This window comes from Carassius gibelio, chromosome B12 (genome assembly GCF_023724105.1).
Source record: "Carassius gibelio isolate Cgi1373 ecotype wild population from Czech Republic chromosome B12, carGib1.2-hapl.c, whole genome shotgun sequence".
Classification (NCBI taxonomy): Eukaryota; Metazoa; Chordata; class Actinopteri; order Cypriniformes; family Cyprinidae; genus Carassius; species Carassius gibelio.
Genome location: NC_068407.1, coordinates 4,651,566 through 4,671,526, shown reverse-complemented (window position 1 = coordinate 4,671,526; position 19,961 = coordinate 4,651,566). Strand labels below are relative to the sequence as shown.

Here is a 19,961-nt window from a genome sequence, read left to right as displayed (position 1 = left end):
GATGCATAAATCGTGATTTTGTGCTAACGTTTTAATAACATTAAATAGGGCCTACCAGATAACTTTGAACGAGCATTTTATTAACGTTAGACAGGCCTACATTTGTTCATAACTTTGCGTGAATGTTTCCCGAAGGTTCAAAGTTCCCTGATAGCTGTGCTGTTGTTGAATGTGACGCTTATAGGATATGTAATTAATAATGCATTTCGAAATCAATATCAAGCATGGCATCTATTAAAATGGTAATTTCTAACGCTGGATGGCAGTGTTTCACATATTTCTCATCAAGTTGCACTTATTAAATTACACCACTAAGTGGCACTATTTTCTGACAATCTTTTTTTTTAGATCAGTGGTCTTCTACTATGACTGAAGAAGAATATATATATTGCTATTTGAATTTTATGTTTTATGAATTGCTGTCAAAACCATTGACATTTTTGGATCACCATCCAACAGATGAAACCACTGGTTCATTTTAAATCGTGCATGTTTTTTTTTTTTTGTTTTTTTTTCAGAAAGTGAAAAGAGAGACAATTTCGTGTCAAGCAGTATTTCTTTTTAATAGCTTTTAATAAACACACAAACACAAGCTTTCATAAAAGAGGCGAGTCAGAGGCACAGAGTTGGGTTCTCGTGAATGAACAGTCTTCATCAGAGCTCACACTCCTTCAGACACGGCTACAGTACAGCTGTTTCCAGAAGGAGCACCACCACATTCAATTAAATTCAAATATTTCACTGTCTACAATTGTTTAGCAAGATCAAACGAATACAACACGATTCGGTTGTTATTTCAGGTTTTAGCCTTACGTTGTGAAGTGACGACTGCAATCTAAAGTATTATAATGTAGGGAATTGAGCACATGCAACATTTTCCAGTGCTGGTCCCATGTCAGAACAGACCACATATTGATTATAAATTTATATATATTGATATTTTAAGGGGATTATCATTAACTGCTACATACAGAAATCCCTTTACACACAAGAAAGATAAAGTATCATAAACTGTTTAATTGCAGGTAAAATGAATTGTTCTGCAGTTCATACAAGTTATTTGTTCAGTCACAGAAGGGGATTTAGTTAGACATTCACCAGGCCATTACAACTATGAAAACAGGCAACATGATCAGTTCATCATAACAAAACATCATTTATTGTTTTGGAGTTGCAGGAGAAGCAATCTAGTACATGGTCCTCAGAATAGGGCCTTTACTTGTAAGTAATACGTTTCTCTTTTAATACAATCACATGCTATTACAGTACACTGAGAATTACTGTGAGTTATGTGAGTAGAAACGGAGCATCTCAGAAACGGTAGACATCGCAGCATGTTATATTTCAAATACTGAAAGGTCTTTCCATGCATGCAGGTGTTATGATGTGTCCACCATCATGTTATCAGTGGTCAGTACATTTTTACACAACAAAACTGCCACTTGGATGTTTTAAAATATGTTTTTCTGGATATATTTGTGTATATAGAAGATTTTAAGCTGTCATTTTGATACTTTACCTATACCTTTATTTCACGTTTGTTTTATATTTATATACTTGTCTGATTTGAATATGAAGGGTGTTCACCTCAACTGTTTAATTAAATGCCCCTATTATATCAAAACTTAACGAGTGACCAAATCCATCAAACATTATACATCTGAATTGTATTTGGATGATATAAGTGATATTTATTAAATCTCAAAACCTAATACTGCTCTTAAAAGTTACTTAACTAAAATCAAAAATTCCTAGTTTCGGTTTTTACTACAGTTCCTCCATCGCAATCTCCCAAATCTAAACTAATAACCCCGTTATTAAGAACACATTTTGTTTGTTTTATTATAAAATGACCCTTTTTTTTGGTGAGTACTGTATATACAGCATTGTGTTACAGGCACAAGCACAAAATATTCAATGGCGTTCAGATTTTGGCGTTCAGTCATGTAACGTCCTTCTAAATAAAGTCTAAATGGCTATTAGTTAAAGGAATGGTAAATACATAGCACCATTTTTTTGTTTGAAAACAAAGAAAAACTATAAAACAAAACACAAAAAAAAGCTTTCAAAACTGCCGATCTAATGACGGTGTTTAAGTTACTTCCTCTCTAAATTCTCAATGCAGCTTCACTGAAAACGCTTCCTTTCATTGTCCATATAATTTAATACGTGCACTTTGGTTAAAATACATCGAAAACCTTTTTATAAGTATTTTTTGGCCTTGTAAGGAAAGAAAAATTGACACAAACGCACACATTTCTGCGACAAACACACACTCTAGGCACTTAATTAGCTAAAAGAAAAGCTCTCAGAGGTTCTTTGTCAACAGAGCAAACATAAAATACTATGTACATGTATGTAAAAAGTGTTATAAATAGGTTTTAAACCAAAGATACTATATACACATCTTCAGATGATGACAGTATTGAATAGGTCTTTTCGGGGTGGCAGCGGGGTTGGTTTTGACTGACCCCCTGGGTGAAGATACTACGTGATTTCACTTCTTTGTGGGTGCAGTGTGATACTTTGGCTTCATAGCTGTATTTCCAGGTGATGGCCACTAGAGAGAGGTGCCCCCTCACTCTCGTTTTCTCAAGACGACGTAGATTAAGCCGCTTATGAAGGCCAGAGGGAAGGCTACCCAGGCCAGGATGTAGGAAAAGCCATAGAACTCTGACTGATGGACCCATTCAAAGTTCATGACAGTATAAATGATAGCTCCACTCATAACGAAAAGACCTGGGGGAAGAGGAAGACGAGAACAATGAACTGTCTAGAAATTGTATTGATGTTACCTTATAGCAGCCATTCTCTTCAGTGTCACATGATTCTTCAGAAATCATTGTAATAGCTGATTCTGTTAGATGATAGATTAATTTAATATCCAATAATGTGTGTTGTAACCGAGTATGACATCATTGTTTACTTGTTTACAGCAGTTAATATTGAATATTACCTGTTACTAATATTTACTATTTACCTAAGAAATGCTGTTCTTGGCCTATTCTTGAGTGTAAGGTATGCATGAGAGGGAGCAAAAATATGACCTGGCACTTTCAGCACTTTCTTTTATGTCAGGCAGACCACAGACCACCCCCAGCGTGCCAGTCTTGACATTTCATCTTGTGGCAGCGGCTGTGTCTCCGGTGCCAACTCAGTGGGCACCTGTGACTGTCTGGCTTTGTGCTGTTTCCACCCTCGGCTCTCCTCTGACATTTAGCTTTCAATTAATGTCCGTCCTCTCTGATGCGAGTCGCAGATATGAACTCTAAAAGCCCTCGGTACGTACTGAAAGATCAAGCATTCGTGGCGCCCACAGAACTATTCATTATCCAGGCGCAGTAATGAGCTCTAATAATACTCCGTCTTCATTACATCCCAAAGACCCGAGAATTTAATTAAACATTTCGAATGAGAGCTATCATTTTGACATTAGCTCCGGTTACAATACAGTAAATGACTGTAAAACTCCATATCTGATCTCTTACGCGGATTGTTTTTCAGAAATGAAGAGAAACGCTTGCTGGTTTTGGCTATGTATAACTCTGCGTGCCGGATGATTTCATCTTAAGGAATCGTAACCAAATCATCTGCAGGAAGTGAGCGCATTATAGGTTCTCCTGCACTGTCTGTGGTTTAATGAGAGTTGACAGGACTCATTAGACTAACAAGACCAAGGCCAAAGGTCTTTCATGTCGCCGAATGAAAGAAAATACATCTCCATAGGAAGCCAGTAGACGTCCCATAGATAATCTTTTATTAATAAATGGTAATTGATCTCAGATCACCTGAGCCTGCTAGCTTAAATGCATATGCAGTTCACCGCTCTCCTTCATTTCAACAGCGAACACTTTGGGTCCATTAACACTGCATGAGCATGTCAGCATGTTATGTCGATCTTATTAGCATCTGCAAACAATCAAACCGATCTATTGATGTTCACATTATACTCACTAGCAAAGATCTGGAACGCTCCAGTGAGGAAGAAGCGTCCGCCCTTCTGGAGAGTAAAGAGCTGGCAGAAGAACAGGAAGAGAGACAGGAAGCTGAAGATGATTGACAGGATCATGAGAGCTTGGACTGCCTGGATCCAAACTGAAAAACAGAAAGCATTTCAACACATGAGTGCATTTCCTTACTCCTGAAACCACTTAGGGCCGTTTGAGCTTTGCAGTAATAAAAACCTCTTGGGACGGAGACCGTCATTTTAAATGATCACGAAAGGACATTAAGCAGGTCATTATTCCTTTTCTCTTCTGCTGTTCTTGATTGATCACGAATGATGCACCGGTATAGTTGCACTTTTACATTGGTGTGCAATTGGAGATGTGCACTTAGATATATCTATGCATTATTGATAATAACAGAGGTGAGTATGCAAAAAAAAAATATTGCTTCATATTGAACTCTTGTTGTTGCATTTAAAGTTTTGATGGCTGTTTCGTGGATATAAAGAGCACTGGAGAATCCAGGAACTCTTAATGCATTGAACAATCACATAATAAGGTTTCTGTTCCTAAAAGCTCTTAGTGGGTTACCAGCACCTGATATTGATCCTCTCTTGACATTCAAGGACCATAACACGGCAACTAACAAGGGGCTCCATTAACTCTATATTACCTGCATTTGATGGCTTTAAAAAAAGAACAGCGTGTCATTTTTATCCTGCATTAGAGCCATTCTAGCCTCTTCCATGTGTGGACAGGAAATTAAAGGCTTGATTTTTTTCTTAGGTCTCTTGTTGTCACAAGGCTGCACTTTTTTAAATTTAAAATATAGTAATATATTAATAATACATTTGGGGTGGGGTATTTTGTGTATATTTATTTGGTCCTTGCTGAATAGAAGTAATTTCATTCCAAAAAATTGAGGGTTAGTATAAACTGTTTCACATGACAAAAGCTTTGAACAACATGTTCTTCCATCAAATGAAAGTCAATAGCGTGCTGTGAGAATGGTTTGAGGGAGTTTGGGATTGATGAGGAATGCCATGGCAGATGTTTTAGGTTAATGTTTAGCGTGTATTCTGGCTTTGGAATGTCCCATTATGTACAAATCGCTCAGTGTTTCTGTTTATCCATTGCTATACTCAGAGTTTTAAAGGGATACTTTACCTTAAATCCTAATTTTCTCATCAGTTACTCATTTTGTTTAAAACCTGTATGACTTCTGTCTTCTACTGAATATTAAGCAATGTTTTAACAGTTTTTGCCCATACTAGGAAAGTCAATGGGGTTCAAACTTCCACTCAATGTCAATGGGGTCCAAATCGTTATACATTTTTAAAAATAAAGATTAATTTATAGTTGAATGAAGAACCTTTAAAATACATTAAACCTTTCTACTGCACAAACTGTTCTTAATAATGGGAATAATAAAGTTTATTTAGATTAATAAAATCCTCTTCACTCTAAGAAACACTGTGGCGAGTGGGGCGGGGCCGAGAGGCGTGGGAACGAGGAGTGAGGCCAGGTGTGATTGGAGATGAGCTGCACCTGCGCCCCACCGCCAGTATCGAGTCCCACGTAGGAGATGGAAGGATATAAAACTGGAGCGACTATAGTGAAGGATGAGAGAGGACCAGGCCTGGACCATATTTTATGTTTTGGTTTTGATTTATGCGCACCAGTCGTCCGTGAGGGGCTGGTGCGCTGTTTTGTGTTTATTTTTGAATATTAAAATGTTTTGATTGTGCGCCGGTTCCCGCCTCCTTCTTCCCGATGAGTATGGAGTGTTAATATTATTACAAACACCAATTTATTTTAAGAACTGTTTGCTAAAAGGTTCTTTTAGGAACCCAAAATGGTTCTCCAATAGCAAAACCCCCTTTTGGAAGTTTTTATTTTTAAGAGAGTGCAGACACAAAAACAGACATTTTTCCACACAAGTTTCTTATTTGTTTCCACATAAGAAAGTCGTAAAGAAATGATGACATTGAATACAGGCCCATTCACACCAAGAACCATAACTATAACTACAACTATATTAGTGTCCACACAGTAAACCTCTGTTATGCTCTCTGCCCCTGTAAATGCTTATAAACTCTGAATGACTATCAATGCTTTTATCGTTAATCCGCTGAAAAAATGTGAAAGGAATAGTTCACCAAATTCTGTCATTATTCAACTTTAAGCAAGTGTTTTGCTTTTCTTCTAAATCATACAGTAAAACGTGTCAGTGAAAAGTGTGAGCATGAACATGTCATAGCTCTCTTTCTATCTCAGTCTCTACCTTTCATGCCCAAGCAGTAATAAGTGGAATGTATGGGTTGTCCAGCATGTCTATTTCTTATCCAAAGGTCATTCCTGTAGAATCAGGTTTCCACCTCTCTCTCTCTTTCCTATCATGTTCAGCTGCGTCTGCCGCTCCCCTTATAGCCACTAGAACTGTCAAACCCCAAAAGCAGATCGGCCTACTACAGATGAAAACAAAACCAGAGCCACTACTCCAGCTTTCAGCAAAAACCAGATCCTTTACTAAAGCCAGTTTACAATGTTACATTGCTTGCTTCCAGCATTGAATAGATTAGAAACATTTGATCGGAAAATAGAAAATCTGCACTCTCAAGATCATAAACAAATCAACTACGTTTTACTTTTGTGGGGAAGAATTGGCAAGACGAATGAGCCAGAGTTTAGCCAATGATCTCATTAACAGCAAAATCGTAACGCTCCGGCACACATGGATAACCCTAAAAGGACAAGAAAAGCCCATAAACGGTTTGTGCTTGTAACAATCTCAGAATGGAAACAACTATGGAAATGGCATTTGTTTTTCTCCGAACATCTCATAGGAGACCACGTGAGGAGTCTATTCTAGTATGCATCCATAAATACTAGGTTCTGCTGCTATCTGTGTTTTGCACCCACACAATTCAAACGATACAATACATCTCTCTCAACAATGAAGTAAAAATAGAAGCGCATCCCCTCGTACAGTCTATTTACTCACTGTTACTAAGTTTATCTACTCTCACAGAGTAGTTTCCTGATATAAGGTGCGGTTGTAGTCATTTTGAGCTTGACAACACCCTATGTATTTCTGTCTGCAGTCATGCTTTTAAGGCAGGGATTTGTATTTCAGGACAGAAGGTTTCGTTTTGGAAAGCGGGGGCCTTGTGTTTGCATTTAGAGGGGTACATATGGTCCTGGGTGTAAAGAATGTGGCTTAACAGATGATAAATATGCACTGCGAAACATAACACAGGGGTGTGAGTTCGTGCGCTGATACTATACTGTCATAACCCCAGTTTGGTCCATGAAATGGCTCTCTATAACAAGATGATGAATAGGATTTCATGCATGCTTTAGCTGCCAGTTTTGACTAGCTTCGCCATGCCAGCTGTTCTGCATCACTCCCAGTGTAAAACACACCATTCAGGTGATCTTAAGATGCCTTTGGACTCGGTTTGATTGCTTGTTTCCAACACAGGTTTGATTTAAACCTCTCGATGTGTCCCTGAAGTTTGGGGTTAGTGAGATTTTTGCTCACCAAGGCTCCATTTATTTGAACAAAAATACAGAAATGTTGTGAAATATTATTATAATTAAAAATATCTGTTTTGTTTTAATATATTTTAAAATAGAATTTATACCTGTGATGGCAAAGCCGAATTTTCAGCAACCATTAGTCACATGATCAGCATCACATGATCCTTCAGAAATCATTCGATATGCTGATTCGGTGCTAAAAACATTTCTTGATTTTGAATTTCTATTATTATCAATGATGAAACTAGTATTGCTTGATGTTTTGGTGGAAACTAATACATTTACTGGAAAAGTCTTTCTGTTGCCATCAATTTAATTTGTTCTTACAATAGTGTACACAAAGGTTCATATTTTAACTGCTAATGAGCAAAATAAGCCATCTATAACATTCTAATTAAAGACCAATCTGATCATTATATGCACCAATGAAAAGACTTTCTTCACAGCCTAAATGCCCCTTAATGCCAGCTTAAGTGGTAACTGAAAAAGCAGCCTTTTTCCAGCAGCGTAGCAGCGACACGCGAGTGAGCGAGCGCAGGAGAGCGGGACAGAAAAACCCTGTGTGCCATCCCCCGCACCACGCCCTAAACAAACACGCCACATTATAGGTGCTACGCCAACTGACTGAGAGCTATGAAATAACACAGCAAAGCATTCTGGTCCTGCCTCATTACCAAAGTGCGCATAGAGGCGTTTCCCGCTCTGAACTATGACATCATATCACCCTCCAAAAACAGCCAATAGTGTAACAGTGATCTAATTGAGAATGTGCATTACTTAAAATACTCTTTTGAATATATATTTAATGCATTAAAGAGCACCATTTTTCATTATTTCTTTAATATTCTGGTAACCACATGGCAACAATAGCTAAAAAATGACCACATAAATTTGTATTTTAACAAAAACTTCAATAATAAATGTTTCTCTCTCAAACTGCCTTCATTCTTGAGCTAACAAACCTGTCGCTGGCATTTGGATTTGTTGGTGTGACTCAAATCATGCCGCGTTCGGCTTATGGTGTTCTGATGCAATGCCATTACAGCCAGATCAGTCTAAATCCATGCTTTGATTGCTCTACCTCTTCCCCACCCTATATGTTCTATGAGCTCAGCTCCGGCAACCAGACTATTTATACAGAGCTGATGTTGAAGAGGGGTCTGTTGTGGGTTGAAACTGCACGCTTGAATTCTCACCCCTAGATGGCAGTATATAGGTGTGAGGCAGAGGGGGCACGCCCACCACAAAGTGTGGTAAACAGGCAAAGGGGCTTTGACAGTTATGCCAGGATCGAGCCCTACGTGAATAACGTGCTATGTGTAACATACCGAAGGTGGCAGACATTTTCCTAACTTGAAATAAATATTATTGCACCCTTTTTTTTTTCTTTTTTTTTTTGGTTTCATCATGCATTCTTTCTTAAACAAATCTAAAATATAGCAGGATCTTACCTCCAGTGTCAGCAGGGTTACATGTGGAGATTCCATTCAATGTGGTGCAGTTTGTCCAGAGGTCCGAACTGCTGTTGGGGTTACCAACCCATGCCTGTTAGATTGAAGAATACTCATTAACATGGCTTAAACACATCCAAAATATTCTCCTTCAGCTTGTTTTAGTGCCCGATTGGAGCTTGATTTTATAAATGACTCCAAATTGATTGAATTGTCAACTTAATATCAGAAAGACTGTAGATAGACAGACAGTTAGATAGATGGAGAGAGAGAGAGAGAGAGAGAGAGAGAGAGAGAGAGAGAGAGGGGGCATCTCTAATAATCTTTATTAATAAATCAAGCTTCAGAATACTTACACTGACTATAGTTGACACGAAGAGCAGAACCAGTGCTGCCACATGCAAGACGACGATTCCCAGTAAGAGGAGCAGCATGATGTTTCCTTAAGGTTCTGTGCAAACACCGAAACACATTTTTATATAAAACACATCAATGACCAATTATTAGTTCTAATCTACCTCTTTAATATTATTATTATTATTTTTTTTGATATTGGATTTAGGTAATTAATAATTATTTAAAAAATATACATTTAAATGTTAATAAATAATATTTTTGTGTCACTGGGGTTTAATATAATATAATATAATATTCAAGCGTTTATCTTTCTTTCTATCTATCTATCTATCTATCTATCTATATATATATATATATATATATATATATATATATATATATATATATAAACATTGCCATGGTATATATCTTTTCATATAAATTAGTCTTTGAATTATTAAAACTTTCTTGATCTTCTAATAATTGCAGTTCAGAACGCAGTTAGTTGACATCATCTACATCATTTTCACCATCAGTTTTGGCGCAAAAGAGTGTCACAACGAAGTTGATAAGTGCAAAAAAAAAAACAGCGACACACATTCTATAATAATTAGGCAACGAGATGTTTCTCTCTATAAAGTTAGCCTAGATATAATTGTATGGATGAATAAAAGCATGACAATGTCTTTCTTATCATGAAGGCAAGATTTACTCTTCACACTCTTTAATACTCAAAAACAGGCAACGTACGTTTATATTGCAATATAACTCCAACTTACTGCGAGCAAAGCGAAAGTAAGTCCACAAAAAGGATGGAAACGCCGAAATGCAGCCGCGCCACTCGTGTCAAAAGTACTGCGTATTTCCAAAGTCCAGATCCCTGCGACTAGATTAATATGCTGGATGGAGCAGCGGCTTTAAAGAGTCTCATTATGGGAAAAACTACGCCCTTTTTCTGCGTGGCTACGTCAGGCGCGCCCCTCTTCACAGCAACAGATCCACAGCGCACACTGTGCGTAAGAGCGCAGGAAAACCACCGGGCACTTAGTCACACAGACTCAACCAGAGCTATGTTTGGTTCTCATGGATACCAGCGTGGTTGAGGAAAAGAAAATGCATTTGTGCTAGTAGGTTTGTAAGCTATGTGTAAAGCAGTGGCTGGATCATGTTGGTTAATCATAATGGTAAAATAAAATAAAATAAATAAATAAATAGTTTCATTCAAATAAAAAAAAAAAAAACGTTTTTAAGTCAAATGTATCCATAATGACAGAGGAGTCATACTTTCTTGCATAACTGTAACACTTTAAACTGGAATAATATCTTTATCCTTATAACAGTCATGGTTAAACTGCAAACACATGATCAGAACAGAATTAGTTTGACTTTGAACTCTGGATTGTTTCTAAAGCAACAGAGCAGGCAGTAAAGGAATACTGCTATCCGATGGCAGTACTGCATATAATGTTTTCATTTGTGGCTATTCACATAAACGAGCACAAACAATTTGGGGGCTTTTTTTTTTTCTTGGCTCATTTGGAAATTGCGCCATGATAATTTTCTTTGGTGGTTGCTATGGGAATGAGCCAAACAAACGTGTTAAATGGTTACTCTCCGTTCTCTCTGACACCGTCTGTGTGAAAATGAGTATGGCCATTAGCTGGCCTTTGGGAGGCCTCCAGGAATTTGCAGAATTCCTTTACAAGAGATTCCCCTCCCTTCCTCTCTCCTTCTCATCAGACATCAAATGGGAAGTCAATAAAAAAGAGGCGGGGCTGAAAGAGTGTTGAGTGTTCCTCCTGATAGGAAAGATAGTTCATAGAGTGTTCAGATAATCAGGGAATGACAATGGACAACAGTGATACATTTCAAACGTATTTAATCTATTATAATTTATTTTATTATTGATTTTGGATATATATATATATATATATATATATATATATATATATATATATATATATATTTAACTCAATCTATTGTTTTTGCTTCCACTGGTTTGTCCGTTTTTCATGACATGATCTGTGGCTTCTACTTCACAGTCTTATCAGGGGTCAACTGTGTTGTCAGAGGCTCTTTGTGATGTTGATTGCATTCGTACGCTGTCACTACCTCTGCTGGTTAACATACTATTTAACTACACTTTACATGCTATTTTAATAGTCAATATGCAGTGGAAAACATTTAGTGTCCTTGAAGGGTTTATATATACCTTATATAGCTGCATTGCAAATCTAAATAGATAAAATACATGGATTTTAATGATGGATTTGAGGTTTATTATCCAGTAAGTTTAGGTCATATGAGGATGGGAACTGAACTGATCCAAATGCCTCGTTGCATATCTGTGAGAGTCCACACTTTTTTTTTTTTAACCAGCCATGAGACAGTGGCTTGTTGTTCTTGCTTATCACCCATTGACTCAAGCAAGGAGCAATAATCCCTGTGGTACTATGGAATGTTCTGGTGTTCCAGTTACACTAAATAGAGATAACATGGGGAATGCAAGCTTGACATGTGTGTAAACGGGGCCTTGTGTCCTCCATTATATTTGACTTTCCTTTGCTCAGTCAGAGAGGACAGCTGTGATTGTAACCGTACTGTCCAACATATTCAAGGCATTTATGAATCTGGTCATTGTGGTGGGGTCCTTGGCACTGCATATATATATATATATATATATATATATATATATATATATATATATATATATAGAAAGCACTTTCTGTAAATTATTAAATAAATTATTTATTGAAACAAACTGCAAGCTGCAACATTATTAGATATGGACTGCCTAACTTCCACAGATTCATTATTACTATATGTGGCATATATTATATTTATATATTTTTTTATTTTACTGCAGTGTGTTTTTTAATCATATAATAAATGCATAGAAATGGTTAAATGTTACTAAATTAGTAATTATACAAATAAGAATATTTTGTTCAAATACCATTAGCCTGAGTATGACATCCCACTTATTTAATTTAATGGCCTCCTTTCTGTTTGTCTGGCTGACTTCCCAAGTATCAGCTTTATTAGAGCAGACACACTTTGCAGATGTACTTCCATTATGTGAGCAATACTGCATTCATTAAAAATGCTGAGTTATACTGGCAGTCACCCATAAAGGACATTTTCTTTAAAACGTTTCAGTCACTAAAAATATATAACTTGCACTGATATATACCGTAAATGCATAATTATGTAACATCCGTATAGAAGATCATTATCAACTGTATGCAGGGAGAGTAACAGGTACTATATCTTTGAGTTGCATGTTTGTTTTTGTGAAAAGTGGGTTCATCCCATAGGTGTAATGGTTTGTATACTGCACAAAGTGTATATTCTATGGCCCTACACCAACCATACACCTAACCCTAACCCTTACTTTCCCCCAAAAAAACTCATTCTGTATGATTTATAAGCGTTTTGAAAAATGGGTACATGGGTTATGTCCTCATAAGTCACCCTCTCCTTGTAATACCTGTGTCATACCCATGTCATTATATAGAGATGTGTCCTGATATGTCACAAAAACAAGAGCACAAACACACCCACACTCCCACACACACACACACACCACCTGACCAGGCCCTAATGTTACACTCTGCAGTCATTAAGAGTGTGTGATTTACATTTGTGAGTCACTGAATTACAAGACCAGACCTAAGAGCAGGGGTGTGTGTTTTAGGGTGGGTACGTGGGTTAAGTGTTTGTGTGCGCCCACATTTTAAAAGATTTCTCCAGGATTTATCAGACTTGTTTGGGTTTGTAAAGTGGTTTTGACTCCTTGACACTAAATCCCTGGAAACAGAAGACGAACAACAGCATGTGTCCTTGATAAAAGTGCTTGATTCTCTGTTTACACGCCTAATATACAAACTCAAGGACTTTTTCACTGATAGGATCAAATGTATTATTATCCTTTAGAGACAAGTTTCATGCCCTGGAAAATCATACATTGCAAAGGAAATAGAGAAAAAATAACCGAGAGGTCATGTGTTACAGTGATTTTACTCTGGTTAACAGTTGTTACACTCTCAAAAAAGGTACAAAAGCTGTCACTAGGGTGATAGCTTTTTCAGAAAGGACACTTTTGTACCTTTTAGGTGCTAATATGTACATTTTAGGTACTGATATGTGTCTTCAAAGTACCAAAATGGGCCGTTAGGTACAAAGGTGTACCTTTTGAAAAGGTACCACTCCAGGACAGCTTTGAACCCTTTTTTTTTTTTTTTTGTGTAAACAAGACATTTTTAAATTATTACGGTGTGAGACCTGAGCCACATAGACACTCTTGCCAGTAAGACTGGCTGTTTTTGGTTGCCAAATAACAATAAATAAAATTAAGTTGATGTTCAGTCTCAAGGTTGTCTTTATTTTACCGTTTTATGAATAAACTCAAATTCTAATTTTACAATACTGTTTGCTATGAACTTTTATCAAAACAGCCAGTCTTTAGAGGCATTATTTTGTTTAGTATTGTTTGTATGGTGGGGTGTTTGGATATTGTTCTGAATGTATTATCCTATACATGATACTTGTAATCATTCAATTCATTTAAATAGCCTTTTTAAGATCTGGTCAAGAGACAAAGATGAAAACTGGGGGTTCTGTTGATTAATGAGTGCTTTCCATATCAGGTCAAATTAAATAAAGCTATTTCTAATAATATTTATATCACAAATGCATCAACAAATATACTTTTATTAATTAAAAATATTACTATATTTAAATTTAATTGTGAAATTGGGAGGGAAAAGACCATTTTGATTCATAGTTTTTACATTAATAAAAGTAATGCATTTTTGCTTTAATGATATTTGTTTAGGAGAAATTGTACTGACTTTAAAAAAGATATTCCTCATACCTTGTAAAACTCTTCTTTTCCCAAGATTCCAAGTGTTTTTCTCTCTTGCACAATTTAGAGACTTCAACCAAACACCGCTTATAGACTTTGCCAAAAGCAAGCATTTCGTAAGAAGTCCACCCACAGCGTATTCCTAACCTGCTGGGAAAACAAAACTGTTAAATGATAGGGTTACCACAGAACGCCTATCTGTTGTCATGCCTTCAGAGGGACATATTTGTCAGTTGAGGGGCTTGTTATCTCAGTAAAATAGCAGGAAACTCATCAGGGATATCAACTTCACACCCTGAGCAAAATTAGTTCTAGAATGGATCAGATTTTAGAAGTTCTACCAGAAAATGTAATCTCATTCCACTACGAAGAACCTTTTATGGAATTAAAAGTTTCTTCATGAATCCCTCAATGCCAATAAAAAACCTTCTAAAGAATGGAGTAAAAAACTAAACGAAAAAACTAACTGTCTGTGGGAATAAAAACAGCGACCCTTTTATGACTCGAGGGGGTGTGAGTAAATAAAGGTCTTTCAAGGACTAGACAGATGTTTGGTTACTATTATACTAATTCAGACCTGTCATCATGTTTTCATTATGAGCCCTGAGCTCACACATACAGCACCTAGACGGTGTATGATATGACACACACACACACACACACACACACACACACACACACCCAATGAAAGCTTTTAGATTTATATTCATGTATTTGTTGATCTGGTCTCTCAATTGCACTTCCCCTAGTTCCCATTCTGATGTTGTGTGTCACACTTCCTGTGGTTTCCCTAGAAACGAAGCCATAAATAAACACCAGCGGATAGTATAAAAGTAGAGACTGGACGCTTGAATCACCCCACAGCATGATTCAGCAGGAGACAGAGAGGATGGGAGAGACGGCGTCCACAGATTTAGTGTCGATAAGATCATCAGGTCAATTAAAGGATCAATCAGATGAAGCCTGCAGACGTCCAGCAGCCATTTCTGTAGACTTTTGACTCCTGGCTGTATGACGCTAGTCATTATTTTGTGTGAATGTTAGAGGGCTGATAACCCTGTACGGTTTCATTCGAATGAAGACGTTTGAGGTCACACAATCATGAACAACAGGGATTTCCCTTCTACCCGCTGTGTTTGTGGTTTAACTGCAGCTGATCAGGGTAGTTGTGCCCATATATCTTGTCTACTTCACGTTTCCTGTTTTATGTTACAGTATATCATTTTGTAGTTGTGGGGCAAACACGTTCTTTTCTATCTCTCTTTGTATTTTCATTGCATTCTGTACAGCTCTATTGTTGAAGAATGTGAACTATTTCCTGACACAGAATGCATCCTTTAGTTCAGCTCTGTTCTCACTCAACCCTGAGGTCATTATCATTATTGGATGCACCTGAAATAAATTGCATTATGTCATAGACTGGCGCCACTGTCACTATGGTAACTAGTTTAAAAGATAGATATGGCAGTGTCAAAGAGCCTGTGTATTTATTTTCATGTATCTCAGGCCATTTGTGCTGCTTTCTGGGAATAACCTCGGTTATACACCACTGTTCAGATGTTTATTTTTATTGATTGATTGAAATACATCTCTTATGCTGAAACAGCCACAAATATTATTACAATTCAAAAGAACATTTTCCTGTTGCAATATATGATCTGTGATGGCAAAGCTGAATTTTCAGCAGCCATTACTCCAGTATTTAGTATCAACTTATCCTTCAAAAATCATTTTAATATGGTGATTTGGTATTTAAGAAACATCATTATTATCATTATTATTAATATTAATGTTGAAAACAGCCGTGATGCTTAGTATGTTTGTGATAAACATTTTAATTTATTTTTGGATTTTTTTATTAGCAATACCTGAAGAACAGAATATATTAGAATCAAATAAACAGAATTTATTTGAAATTAAAAAAGTAGCATTTTAAATCTATTTTACGGTTGCTTTTGACCAATCTAATACATCCTTGCTGGCTAATTTTTTTTTTTTCTTTAAATGATAATAATATTAATAAAAACCTTGGACAAAACCCTGTTCTATAATTAAAATAATTGAACACTTTCTTTTTTATCATTAATAGACTAAATTGAGCTGCGGTGCTCATGTGGGCCAAAAAAATATATATCAAAGTAACAAAGATAAAACATTTATATGAAATAGGATACTGTTATCCCTGCGTAATCTCTACAGAGAGATGTGAAGATCTAATGAGAGGACTCTAATGAGAAAAGAGTTGGCCGGCTGGTTGGAGGTTAAAAATAAAGCCTGAATATGTCAAGACTGTAGTGAAGATTCCAGAGTACATTCTCTGAGGACAGGGTTAAGAGGAAAGGGCTAAGGCCAGTTATTTCTGTTGCCACTGAATCGTGTGTTTTGCTGAGGACAGAAAAGCATGCACGTTACCAACTAAAGTCTTGACATAGATGTAAAGCGCTAAAGTGAGAGAAAGAAAGAGCGTGGAATCAGAGAACCTCTTCTCTGTCAGTAACTCCAATTATGTAATGCTGAGAGATTTTAAGAGCACAGTAATGTGAAATACACAATGGTAGAGGCTGTTTCAGAATGAGTGGGCTCTGGATTGCTTTCTGGAATGAAGGGAAGGGAGAATAGATATGTCAGAGGAGTGATAAATGGGAATGGACACATCTTCCTTGTCCTCTTGGTCTTAAATAGTTTCTGCTCAAAACTAGACTGCTAATTGATTGAGAATTGAGAACATGTTTGCAAAGCCAGCATTAATGAATCTTTTTGCTTTGTCAAGTAAAATGGTTCCAATCAATGAGTCACCTTAGAACCATTACGTGTCTCCAAACAACACACGTTCCAAAATGAATTAGTGTTTTTGAATGCTTAATTTAAGTGAATGATTCAATAGTTCATATATCTGTTTCGTTCGTGTTTTTGAACAAATCGCTTGAATGAATGATGAAATGATTGGCACATCATTCTCATTTGTCCTTAATTGAATAGTTTATGAACAAATCCAGTGAATGAATATGGCAATTCCTCCATAAGTTTATTTAGTTCCTGAATTAATTCATGTTTTTTTTTTAATGTTCTTGAGTGAAAAAAAAAAAATCCTGCACAAGTCCCCTTTGTTGCAAAATGAATAAATTAGTATTGTTATTTTTTTATTTTTTTTTTAAGAATAGTTTGAGTGACTGAATGGTTCATTCATAAGTCTCTTTCATTCCTAAATGAATCAGTGTTTTTGAACAGATTGCTTTAGTGAATGACTAAATGCTTCATTAATAAGTCTCTTTCATTCCAAAAAAAATCTGTATTTTAACAAATTGCTTCAGTGATTGATTTAATGACTCACTCGTGATATTCATTAGTCACCACCTATAAAAGACTCACTGTTTGATATCTCAGATTCTGCTCAGCTAATCAGTTTCAATGACCAGAACCAACTTTTGTAAAATTTCACATATTGTTATATTATGTTGATTCACAAACAATTGACACTTACAGTATGAGTCAGTTATTTTTAATAATTCAGTCAAAAAGACCTGAAAAAACTGTCGTGCTTAAAAAAAACTATTGAATCAGAATCATGATGAGTGGATTTTGAATCTGATTCAGAATCATGAAGAGTCACTTTAGCCTCAGTTCAGCTTTGAATGGCTAAAGGTTACACACACTCCCATGGTATTTTTATTGACCTGCATGGGCAACTTTCAAGGTTGTAAACTGTGTGTAAAGTGAAACATTCCACCATGTCGCCAGTGCCCAGCTGTGTTTGGACCACACTGAGATTCAAACTGTTACGTGAATATGACTACACTGTACTGTTGGCAGATATCTTGGTCTAAAGTGGTGCCCTGTGTGTAAAACTCCATGAGAAAAAAACCATGGGATCCAACTTAAATTCAGGCACAGCTGGCCACTGGATGACTCTCGTGGGCTGGCAGGGCCCACTCAAATGTTATGTCTGTATGTTTCCTTTGCAGGAAACCATGAGAACCACACTTCAGAAGTGAAAATAATGTGGCGAAGAAGCCAGATGAAAACTGATAACTCATTACTCTGCATGAAGATCCTACAAATCCAGAAATGTAAATATTATCTGTAAGAAAATGGCCAGTCTCTTCAGCATTAAATCACATACATTATAAGGCCTCCAGAATATAGTTTTTATGTCAACATCTGATCAAACAGAGTCATATTTGTCTTGAGCAACACATTTCTGCAATATTTCAAAGGTCAGGGTTGGGTATCCGGAATGAAGCTCTCGAGTACAATACTCAGACATGCTGAAATCAAAACTGCTTCAGTCTGACTACTATAGCAAACATCTCTGAGGACCCCTGTGTGCTCCAGATGATGAGAAACCTGAAAAGAACAGAGAACAGGGACTCCAGTATTTACTTGGTGCATTGCTTTCCTTGACAACAGACATGACAAGTGAACAGTCTGTCAGTCACTGGACAGGGGAACTGATGTGGTGTGGTGTTAAATGTTATTTGAAAATAGAAGACTGAAGATTCAGTTGACAGTTAGCAATCCCTGTGCTAAATCAGTGTTCCTGAGCAAGGCATCTGCACAGAGTTATTCAAGAGAAGCTGTTGGACTTAGGAGTGACTTTTACTGTTCAAAATGTGTATTCTATTTAAAAGTGTAATTTATTCCTGTGATGGCAAAGCTTAATTTTCAGCAGCCGTTGATCCAGTCTTAAGTGTCACATGATCCTTCAGCAATTATTATAAAATGCTGAATTTCTGATCAATAAACTTTTTCTTCTTTTTTTTTTCTGAAAACCATAATGCATTTTTTTTAAACCATTATGCATTTTTTAAACAATCCATTCAAAAATGTTGAATCGTAGGGCATAAACTGTCACTTTTCTTTCTTTTTTTTCACTTCCTCTTTTATGATCAGATGTATTTTAAACTGTTGGCTTGACAGTAAAAATAAATATCTAAATACAAACATTTTGGTGCAATATATTTGAATGACTACTACTAAGTAATTTTTATAGTAAAGAAAAACCTCAGAAGAGATCTAAAATTATGCTTCTCAAATTTACCAGATTGTGGCCAAAAGTCAGACACAAATAATCTGAGCTATACTATTCAATTATCAACTGTATCTACTCTTTCTGTATTACAGCAATTGTCTTTTGTGCTTATCTTTGCAGTATATTTCCTACAGAATTTCAGGTGAAAAATCTGAGACCAAATAAAGCTTAATTATGTCTTCTGAGATGTGTATTTTCATAAACGTGCTGTCAGATAGCACACAACTCATTGATTTTACGGATGTAACTACATAATCTCAAGTGCATCTTTCACTGTTAAGCATTCAGCCTACAAAGCATACTTTGATTTATGCAAAGAGTTTGAAATGTGTGTTTGAGCAGAACACCAGAGTGTTGTTTATAGGAGCAAACACGTTCCCCCTCTGAATCAATAAACCCAGATGCTGTGTGTACACTTAAATGTGAGTCTTGTTGCCGGTGGCATCTGTTTCTGAAGTGTGTGTTTGTACTTCAGAAGAACATGAGAACTACAGCGCCACTGTGCTTTGGTGTACTCAGGGAAGCGTGGAGTTAAGATCACTTTATCAGTGACAGCCCTCAAGTGGACCTCAGAACTAAACAAACAGAAGCAAGGTGCTCTGTCCACTGTCTGCAAACTGTCAGAATCATGTCACACCTGAGCAAAAACAAACCTGTTTACATTCTCAGTTCAACAGATGTCTGGAGCTCTTAAGATCACTTCTAAACTGAGCTTTGTATTTTATCTCTTCAAACTCTTTAGTTAGGAATTTGTTAGGAATACTAACAAGGATTACTACAAAAATAGA

At 36.5% G+C, this 19,961-nt stretch overlaps 2 protein-coding genes across 3 annotated transcripts in view; one reads left to right on the top strand and one right to left on the bottom strand.

Moving 5' to 3' along the window:
* Positions 1–19,961, top strand: part of LOC127969218 (60S ribosomal protein L38) — a 607,983-nt gene that overhangs the window by 53,651 nt on the left and 534,371 nt on the right. The window lies entirely within an intron of this gene.
* pmp22b (peripheral myelin protein 22b) lies at positions 538–14,278 on the bottom strand. Of its 2 annotated transcripts, none has more exons than XM_052571035.1 (5): positions 14,154–14,278; positions 9,298–9,392; positions 8,942–9,035; positions 3,955–4,095; positions 538–2,739 (listed from the first exon to the last, which is right to left on the bottom strand). In XM_052571035.1, the coding sequence occupies exons 2-5, from the start codon at positions 9,373–9,375 to the stop codon at positions 2,579–2,581; spliced, it is 474 nt and encodes a 157-aa protein (XP_052426995.1). In that variant the 5' UTR covers positions 9,376–9,392; positions 14,154–14,278; the 3' UTR covers positions 538–2,578. The 2 variants fall into 2 exon arrangements, with proteins under 2 accessions (XP_052426995.1, XP_052426994.1); XM_052571034.1 differs by lacking the exon at positions 14,154–14,278 and adding an exon at positions 10,057–10,221.

Excerpts from the sequence above, each read along its gene's own strand:
- pmp22b (XM_052571035.1), bottom strand. The coding sequence starts at position 9,375 with ATGCTGCTCCTCTTACTGGGAATCGTCGTCTTGCATGTGGCAGCACTG. Across the intron at positions 9,036-9,297 it reads TCGTGTCAACTATAGTCAGT|GCATGGGTTGGTAACCCCAA; the intron begins GTAAGTATTCTG and ends TCAATCTAACAG. Across the intron at positions 2,740-3,954 it reads AGCGTTCCAGATCTTTGCTA|GTCTTTTCGTTATGAGTGGA; the intron begins GTGAGTATAATG and ends CTCTTCCCCCAG.